The 10,207-nt window shown below is 44.7% G+C and overlaps 2 protein-coding genes across 3 annotated transcripts in view; one reads left to right on the forward strand and one right to left on the reverse strand.

Annotated features, from left to right (window-relative positions):
- LOC310710274 (uncharacterized protein) overlaps positions 1-5,668 on the forward strand; it is a 982,430-nt gene extending 976,762 nt beyond the window's left edge. The window contains exon 2 of the mRNA XM_083511100.1: positions 15-5,668. Within this exon, the coding sequence (XP_083367226.1) occupies positions 564-2,480 (1,917 nt within the window). The 5' untranslated portion in view covers positions 15-563 and the 3' untranslated portion in view covers positions 2,481-5,668. The remainder of the gene's footprint in view (positions 1-14) is intronic.
- The window catches only part of LRRC39 (leucine rich repeat containing 39), a 26,111-nt gene extending 16,528 nt beyond the window's left edge, over positions 1-9,583 (reverse strand). Inside the window, exon 1 of one of the 2 annotated variants that reach the window (XR_014527935.1) lies at positions 9,091-9,583. The gene's annotated coding sequence lies outside the window, so the exon portion shown is untranslated. The remainder of the gene's footprint in view (positions 1-9,090) is intronic. The other variant, XM_083511217.1, reaches the window with a different exon arrangement.
- Positions 9,584-10,207: the final 624 nt, after the last annotated feature.

Below are 10,207 nucleotides of genomic sequence, written 5' to 3' on the forward strand. Positions count from 1 at the left end.
TTAACCACAAGCAGGGTGCTACATTTTATGGTGCCCTGTGACTCGGATAAGTGGTCTGCTGGAACGCAGCCCCTTCGCTCTACTGAGCAGGGTACAAGAGAGAGGATCTCTAAACTGCTTACCCAAGCGCGCACTGGTAAATTTTTCCAGGGGGAACGCAGAAGTCTCGTCTGTCTGATACCCTGCTCACTGGCGGCGACGGACCGGGGGGAAACGGAACCAACCAGGGGTAAGTGCACAAAGGGATTTTTGGCCCTCCAATTAATTGGGAGGAAGAGAAGTCTTGATCAAACTTCTGCGTCTCAGTAAGTGGGAACTGAGTACGCTAGGTGGTTGGATACATCAGATGGTGGTCTGGTGGGGGAAAAGGGAAAGTTGGGAGGTAGAGTGTGTGGTGAAGTATCTAGCGCATTGTATGTGTGAGAAAGTACAGAGCAATCTGTAGCTGACCTGAGTGTGGAGTGGGTAGTACTTCGGTTCCCAGTGAGGCGACTCCATCTGGGCAAGGAAACCCACGAAGCGTGTGTGTGAGTGACTGAGTGGATACTTCACAGGGCCATACAATGGGAGTTGGGGGTTCAAAAGGGGAAAATACACCTCTTGAATGTATGTTAAATAATTTTAAGAAAGCCTTCTCAGGGGCGTATGGAGTCAAAATGACGCCAGAGCGCCTGAGAACGTTATGTGAATTAGAGTGGCCGAAGCAAAATACTGAATGGCCATCTCAAGGAACCTTTGATATAAATTTAGTAAGCAAACTTTGGTCTAACATCGCCAAAGAAATTGGAGGGTGCCCAGAACAATTTTCATATATAGATTCCTGGCTGAGCACATTAAATAAAAATCCTCCATGGATAAGGGAATGCAAAGTCCAACGATGCAAATTATTGGCTGTAAAAGCCGAAGCTAGGAAAGGAATCTTGCCAAATAAACTCAAACCCATTTTTGAGGGACCAGAGGAAGAGCTGCTTCCACCTCCACCTTATGCTCCACATCGAAGGGAGCCTAATCCAAACACTCCACCAGTTGTAACCCCAAGGCAAGAAAGTGGAATGAATAATGGGGCTGGAGTCACAGAACTTGATTCCTTGATAGATTATGATAAATATCTTCAGGAGGCATTGGAGTCCTATAATAAAGCCCAAGCAGAAGTGGTTATTCCATCTGTGAGTCCCAGTAGAACTCCATCTACAGTCTCTTTTAGTGAAACAACTGATTGCCTACCCCAAACTCCTGTACATCCAAATCCTAGAGAATTATTACAGAAGTTACAGGGAGACCTTAATCGGTCAGCAAGCAATACAGCCAGGCGTATAAAGCTGCTAAAAGAACGCCTTGGGACAAATACCATCCCCTATGATTTAAGGCCCCTAGAGCAAAGCGAAGAGAAAGATCACGTAGTAGCCCCTCTCAGAAGAGTATTTGATGCACTTGAGGAGCCTGTGCTGGTTAACGGGCTACCTGGACCAAGGCCACCTCGAACTTCGACCCTGCAATATATTCCATTCACGACTACAGATCTGATGAATTGGAAAACACACACCCCATCTTTCGCAGAAAAACCTCAGGCTATGATGGACTTGGTGACTTCAATAATAAATACTCATAGTCCTACTTGGACAGATTGCCGCCAGCTCCTGAATACTCTGTTCACCACTGAGGAAAGGAGAGACATAATTGAAAAGGCACAGATATATTTGCGTGAGCAGGCCAGAGTGGGAAATATTTTTAATATTGACCGTCATCTCCAAGACAACTTTCCCTTGGAAGATCCTAATTGGGATCCAAACAATGTAATTCACCTGGCCAGGCTTACCACCTATCGCCAGACGCTTGTGCAAGGTATCCGCAGGGCATGCCAGAAGCCCACTAATATGTCTAAAGTCTCAGAAGTAGAACAGAAACCAAATGAGAGTCCAGGAGACTTTTTAGAGAGGCTGCAAGAAGCCTATCGTATATGGACTCCTTTTGACCCTGAAGCCCCTGAAAACAGCAGAATGATTACTGCTACATTTGTGGCCCAGTGCGCTTCTGACATTCGTAAGAAAATTCAGAAATCAGAAGGATGGGAAGGGATGCTGATGAGCCAAATTATGGCCATTGCACGCCGAGTTTATCGGAATAGGGATGAGGCTGAGAAACAAGAGAAGAAGAAGTGGCAGAAGGAAAAGATGGTAATGCTAGCCACAGCAGTGAAGCAAGACTACCGCCCCTTAAATGGAGGAAGAGGGCGGGGAAGGAATCCACCACTGGGAAGGAATCAATGTGCAAATTGCAAGAAGGAGGGTCATTGGAAGCGGGAGTGTCCTGAACCCCTGAGGTTGGAAGAAGTACGCCCAGGCCCAGGCCCAGGCTCCGGCCCAAGAAACCAGGGACGGGGACGGGGAATGATCCGAAATGGAAGATATCAGAGACCTGGACAAGGACGGAGTAGGGACAATGTCATTGGACTGGCAGAGGAGGATTTTACCCAAGACTAGGAAAGACCGGACTCCATAAAGTTAGGCTTCCAGGAGCCCACGGTCACGATTCAATTAGGAAGCCATTTAATAGACTTTATGATTGATACTGGGGCTGAATACTCAGTACTCCCAGAACTATTGCAGAAAAAGGCATCCAAAAGTGTAGTCATTAAAAGTGCCACTGGTCAGTCAGCTAAGAGGTCTTTCCTCCAACCTTTGGAATGCCAGATTGGGGGACATCGTTTAACCCATCAGTTTTTGTATATACCTGAGTGTCCAATACCTCTCTTAGGTAGAGATATGCTGTCCAAATTGCAGGCCCAAATCACCTTCACTCCTCGAGGTCCAGAAATGAAATTGCCATCAAAGGCAGCAGGAATAATTTCCCTCTCAGTACCTAAGGAACAATCATGGCGCCTAATGTCAGCCCTGCAAGTCCAACCCACATTGGATACAGAGTTAAACAAGCTCCTCCGAACTCTACAGGTGCCACCAGGAGTATGGGCCGAAAATAGCCCACCAGGAATGGCCAAGAATATAGCTCCAATTGTAGTAACCTTAAAACCTATGGCTACCCCTGTATCTGTAAAGCAATATCCTTTACCCCGGCGAGCAGCAGAGGGCATCCAGAAACATTTGGACCGCCTATTAAAATATGGTCTGCTTAAGCCCTGCCAATCAGAGTGGAACACACCCCTTTTGCCTGTTCGAAAACCTGGGACAGATGAATACAGGCCAGTGCAGGACTTGAGGCTCGTAAACCAGGCTATCGAGACCTTGCACCCAAATGTACCAAACCCATACACCCTGCTGAGTTTGATCCCACCAGAAGCAACATTTTTTACTGTATTGGACTTGAAAGATGCATTCTTCTGTTGCCGGCTGGCACCACAGAGCCAACCTATATTTGCCTTCCAGTGGGAAGACCCTTTAACAGGAACAAAAGGCCAGCTAACTTGGACGAGATTGCCCCAGGGGTTCAAAAATTCCCCAACTTTATTTGGCACTGCCTTGGCGAAGGATCTAACAAGTTACCCCTCAATACCTGGAGAAAAGGTGGTTCTGCAATATGTAGATGACCTTATACTAGCAGCAAAGGATTTTGATACCTGTAAAGAAGGTACAGAGGAACTGCTCCACTTGCTCTGGCAAGCTGGCTACCGAGTTTCCCAGAAAAAGGCACAGTTATGTTTAGAAAAGGTCAAATATTTGGGCTTTGACATCTCACACCAACAACGAGCATTGAGGCCAGAGAGGAAAGAAGCTATTTGCCTTATCAAGGAACCTACCACAAGGAAACAACTCAGAGGATTCCTGGGAACAGCAGGGTTTTGTAGACTATGGATACCTGATTTCAGCAGTCTGGCCAAGCCCTTACATGAAAGCACTCGAGGTGCAGAAAAGGACCCATTCGTATGGGGACCTGAGCAGCAACAAGCCTTTTTAGTTATCAAACAACGACTTATGGAGGCCCCAGCCCTTGGACTGCCTAATTCGGAAAAACCCTTTCAGCTGTATGTACATGAACAGAATGGGATTGCAGCGGCAGTCCTGACCCAGAGATTAGGAAGTTGGAACCGTCCAGTAGCTTATTTGTCAAAACAATTGGACTCAGTAGCAAAAGGATGGCCTCCATGCCTAAGGGCAGTAGCGGCCACTGCCAGCCTTGTCAAAGAAGCTGATAAATTTACCTTCGGCCAGACAATGTATGTGAATGTACCTCATGCTGTTTTGACACTCATGGAATATAAGGGTAGTTATTGGCTAACGAACCCAAGGATGGCTAGGTACCAAGGCCTATTGTGTGAAAATCCCAGGATTCATCTACGAGTAGTGAATATGCTCAATCCAGCGACTTTGCTGCCCCTACCAGAGGTAGATGATGAAGAATCACATGATTGTCTCCAAATAATGGATGAAGTTTATTCCAGTAGACCCGATCTGAAAGATGAACCATTGAAAAATCCAGATGTTGTATATTATACTGATGGTAGCAGTTACCTGCATGAAGGTGCCAGACGAGCAGGATATGCTGTGGTCACCAATGAGGAAGTAGTGGAAGCTGAAGCTTTGCCTGCTGGCACCTCAGCACAAAAAGCTGAACTTATAGGTTTAACTAGAGCTCTGCAATTGGCAGCCGGATGTAAGGCAAACATCTATACTGATTCTAAATATGCCTTCTTAACCCTGCATGCACATGGTGCTCTATGGAAAGAAAGAGGTCTAATAGGAGCCCACGGGAAGGCCTTGAAATATGGACCTGAAGTAGAAATCCTGTTAGAAGCAGTATGGGCTCCAGAACAGATTGCTGTAATGCACTGCAAAGGTCATGGACGAGGAAGGGATCCAATAACCAGAGGAAATTATGCTGCTGACAAAGCAGCCCGAGAGGCAGCCCAAAAGCCTGTGGGAGGATTTATAGCAGCCCTCATACCAGAGGTAGTTCCAGAAGAAGTTAAACCTCACTATACCCCAGAAGAGAGGAAGTGGGCTGAACAGGAAGGAGCAGTTGTGAAGGACGGTTGGATGATCCTGCCAGACAATAGGATTTATGTACCTCATCATCTAGCAGGCACAATTGTAAGAAATTATCATGAATCTACTCACCTTGGCGGTACTGCAACCAGAGAGAGTCTCAGTCGGAAGTTGTATATTATTAACCTATCACAATTAGCAACTTGCATTTCACAGAAATGTGTTCTTTGTGCTAAAAACAATCCCAGGCAGGGACCGGTACAACCTCCTGGAATCCAACATGTGGGATATGTCCCCATGGAAAGCCTAATTGTGGACTTCACAGAGCTGGTCCCTTCTAAGGGATTCAAGTATCTCCTTGTGTTTGTAGATACTCTTACCGGATGGGTTGAAGCTTTTCCCACCCGAACTGAAAAGGCACGAGAGGTAACTAAGAGACTCCTCACTGAATTGATCCCGAGGTTTGGATTACCTAGATGCATTGGAAGTGACAATGGGCCAGCGTTCATTGATCAAGTAGTACAAGAAGTATGTCGAGTCCTACAAGTGAAATGGAGACTGCATGCAGCCTATAGGCCTCAGAGTTCAGGGAAAACTGAAAGAATGAATCGGACTCTGAAAACCCAATTGGCAAAATTAACCCAGGAAACGGGATTGGGATGGGTAGATGTGTTACCCATAACACTGTTTCGTGTTCGGTGTGCACCCACAAAAAGACTTAAGTTGTCACCTTTTGAGCTCCTGTATGGGAGACCGCCCTCCTTTGTTCAGGATATTCCAGCTGATCTTAAACAAATAGGAGACCATGTGACACAGGGACAAGTGCAATCTCTCTCCCGTGTTTTTGTTTCTCTTAACAGGTGGGTCCTCGAGCGCACGCCGTGCAGCATTGCCGAGCCGATTCATCAGTTCCAGGCTGGCGATAGCGTATGGGTGAAAGAGTGGAAACGTGATCCACTTGCACCTAAGTGGCGTGGACCTTACACCGTCTTGCTCTCTACTCCAACAGCGGTGAAGGTAGCTGAGGTGACCCCCTGGATTCATCACTCTCGTTTGAAGAAGTCCGAAGGCAGTTGGACGTGCCAAGGTGACCCCTCTAATCCTCTTAAACTGACTCTCTCCAAAAACCCCTGTATCTAGCCCTACCGGGAACGGGCTAGGTCACGGGCAACATTAGACGACCGGCCTGCTGCAGCCACAACCTGGAAGCTGGCTGACCTGCGCACGCCTGAAGCTTGAGGAGCATCTGAACCAGCGATTGTGAAAGGAAAGATTCTCTTATACAATTAATTGACTGCCCACCCCCTTGTGGAACAATTATCAGAGATATTACTCATTGGGGATCCTCGGGATATATGTTTTGGTCTTGGTGGTTCCCCATTTCTGTCACTGGGGGAATTATATTGGGACTAATATTTATTTGCTATCACTATAAGGTAATCTTTTGTGGAAGGAATGCATATGCTAGACATCAACATGATTCTATTATTAATCCTGATCCCTTGGGAAGGGGAAGGGTCCTTGAATCTGGCCAAATTGACTAAATATGGATTCCACCATGACCACAATATGTGGGTAGGTTTAGCTGAAATGGTAGCCAATGTTGCAAATAGGACCAATTGCCTTGTTTGCTCTCTCGGGCCAGATGATTCAGAGGGAGGTATGCCCTTATTACCGATACCATTAGATGCCATTGGTATGGTAAGCGAAATACCAAACCAGACAGAAGTACAGAATTTTCCCGGATGGAACTCAACTAAACCATTACGAGTTATACCTGTACAAGGGGAATTCTGTGTACATAAATCATCAGATGCAGCTGATTCTACCATGATAGGCTCTTCTCATTGTCACTATACTTGGGATAATATTAAGAATACCTGGGCACACGATACTACCTATCGAACTCGGGATGCCTTGCCCTGTGCACCTCCTTTTATTCATGCATGGAAAGTGGTATGGAACATAACTGTGACAGAAAAAGGCAATCTAACATACTGCACTGTGAACTCTCTACCTCTTTTGCTATTTCGCCTTCTGTACTCCACGTACCAAAGACCTCAGACACGATGGTTGTGGTGGATATGTGGAGAATGGGCATACAAGAAACTCCCCTCCAAATGGAGTGGGACTTGTTTCCTGGGATGGGTATTACCACCAATGTGGATTATGCCTACTAATTTGCCCAAGCGAACACGAAGAAACGCTGATATTTCTCATATAGCAGGAGGAAGTACCCAAAGTTGGAGCGGTACTGATGATTGGCCACCAGAGCGCATTATAGCCTATTATGATCCTGCCTCCTGGAATCCTGGTGAGCTCATACAAGGGGCACGGGATCCTATTTATAATCTAAACAGAATAATTCGATTGCAAGCAGTAGTGGAACTTGTAACCAATGCAACGGCCCGGAGTTTGAGACTTATTGCACAACAATTGGATGAAAGTAGAGCCGCCATTTTGCAGCTGAAAATGGGAATGGATTATGTACTTGCCAAGCAGGGAGGCCTATGTGGAGTCTTGAACTTGACAGGGAATGCCTGTTGCTTTAACATTTCAGATAATGGTGAGGCAATTCGTGTGTTGGCCACAAAAATGGAGAATATAGCACATGTCCCAGTACAAACATGGGAAGGATGGGATATGGGATGGCTCACCAATTGGTTACCTAATGTCACAGGACTCAAAGGGATACTATTGTCTTGCTTGTTTTTCTTGACAGTAGTGGTAATGGTTTTATGTATGATGCCATGTATCATTTCATGTTTTAGAAGTACAATTAGCAAGATGGTTTCAAATGAAACTCTACCTCATATCATGGCCCTATACAGAGCTTTACCTCAGGAATATGATGAAGGTCAAGCTATCAAGGACACTTGGGACGAAGGTCCTTGAGCTTGAAAGGGGGGAATGAGGCATCAGGCATAAGCCTGCATTTTATTAATGTTTGATCAGGACTTGTATATTAAAGAGGGCTTAGATTTTCAAAAGTAGATTTTCAAATGTTTCAATGCCAGGCAGAGAAAACCTTGGCCATTCTCCTAAGACAAGGGGCCCCTTTTGATTTATAGCAGAAAACAATTCTCAAAGTCATAAAAGCTGAAATTACAGACTAAAAGCAGGACATTGACCCTACATGTTACAGAAGATAACAAAGGCAGAGATAAATATAATTAGGAATGGGCAAATAGTAAAATGATACCATGGGCCTCTCTTAAACCTTGAGCTGTATTTTCTAAGGCCAGAGGCAAATGGGAGAAAAAAGCATCTAGCTGGGAAGTCTTTTTAAAGCATCTAGCTGGGAAGTCTTTTTAAAGCTGTTTCTTCCTTAAACAGATAATGGGAAAAGCAGCTTGCTGAAGGGGGGGGAGGCTTCTTCTGAAACTGTTTTAAACTGAGTCCTTTTCTTTCTTTCTCTCTCTACTTTAAAAAGGCCTTATTCCTTTTAAGAGGCTATCTGTGTTGTGTATTAAATATGTTGGCTTAAATGTAATTATGCAAAGGATTTAACAAATGCTAGAAGAGTTGTATTTATCTTGAAATTAAGTCAGCCACCAGTCCAGCCTCTTGCCAGACAAGAAGACGCCATCAAATGCTGTCCTGATATATTAGCTGTCAGACATTTGTTTAGAAACCTTCAAATGAAGGATATCTTTCAATGTTGATGTGAAACTCAAGATCCTTGACATATGTTTAAGATAAAAATTTAAGATTAACCATTTGTTTTAGAAGGCAATAGGGCAAGGAGGGCAAGAGGTGAGCTGGTAATTAAGATTCCTTGTTGAGACACATGTAAGATATATTACTACTTATTTGTCATTTATAGATGTAACAATATATAGCTGTTTGTCTTCCATATAAGGACAGAAGGATATGGGTGTATCTTTTTGTGATTGGTTCTAGCAATCAGCCAATAGGAAATCCAACTAGGCTGATTGGACAGAGGCAGCCACAGGAGGAGCAAAGGGGGCTGGATTAAGGGAATATAAGGGCTGGCCATAATGGCAGGGGCCAGGCCAGAGCTTGGTAACCATATACCACTGTGCCTCTCATTTATTTGTCTGACAAATAAATAATTATTTTAAATTCTCTATTGCTGCGTTGAATATTTCATTCCAGCTAAGCGTTAACCACAAGCAGGGTGCTACAACACGAATTTAAATTCATGAGGAATCCTGGATAGAAGAATAAAACAGCAGCCATTTTTTAGTAAGCAATAATGGGGAACAGCCAGAAAGGCTCGAACAGTTTATTGTAAAGTTCCTGGCAGTAACTTCTCTTTCTCAATCCGCCTTCTACTTTCTTATCTTTGGCCAGAATTGGAGCAAGGTCACCCCTCCAGAGAGCGTGAACCCTGCCAAATTTCAGAAGGATAGCTGCAGAGACAAGGGTAGACATTACAGTATAGTTTTTGGATGAATGAAGAAGTAATCATTTAATCTTCCCTAGTGTACTGTGGGCAGTTCTGTGAGCACGAGAGGTGATCCTGCAAAATTGCAAATAAATCCAGAGGTTTATGTACACAGCATCTTTAAAGGTGACTCTGGGATGAGAAGAACAATAAGGGGGGCACTTTTTACCAGCCAGGGCTGGCAGTCACAAAGGAGGTTTCTCTTCTCCCTCCACAATGAGGGAAAGTCCCTTAAGCTTAGAGATCTAAGTTTTGCTCTCTGTCCTAAGTACTGGGACTGAAATGCACAGGTAAAAAATTAGAACTGACCCTTCAGTCACAATGGGGCCCTTTATATGTCCAGCTGTCCTTTGTCAACAACAATTTGCTGCTGTTTTTTTGTGTTGAATATATGCTATATGGGAATTTATGGACCTAATAGGTATCTAAAGCCATTTGCAAATAACAAAATACAGTGGTGCCTCGCAAGACGAAAAGAATCCGTTCTGTGATTCTCTTTGTCTAGCGGTTTTTTCATCTTGCGAAGCAAGCCCATTGACGGATTAGCGGAATAGCGCTATTAGCAGCTTTTAGCGGCTTATCGGATCAGCTGATAAGCGGCTTAGCGGCTTAGAAAAAGGGGGGAAAGGGAAAAACCCCGCAGGAACTCGCAAGACATTTTCGTCTTGCGAAGCAAGCCCATAGGAGATTCGTTTTGCGAAGCACCTCCAAAAAGGAAAACTCTTTCGTCTAGCGAGTTTTCCGTCTTGCGAGGCATTCGTCTTGCGGGGCACCACCGTATACATTTTATCAAAGTAATTGTTGAACTGAAATATGATTAAGAAGTACCGTATTTTTCGCTCTATAAGACGCACCTAGT

This window comes from Podarcis liolepis (assembly GCF_965112155.1).
Source record: "Podarcis liolepis genome assembly, chromosome: 6".
Classification (NCBI taxonomy): domain Eukaryota; kingdom Metazoa; phylum Chordata; class Lepidosauria; order Squamata; family Lacertidae; genus Podarcis; species Podarcis liolepis.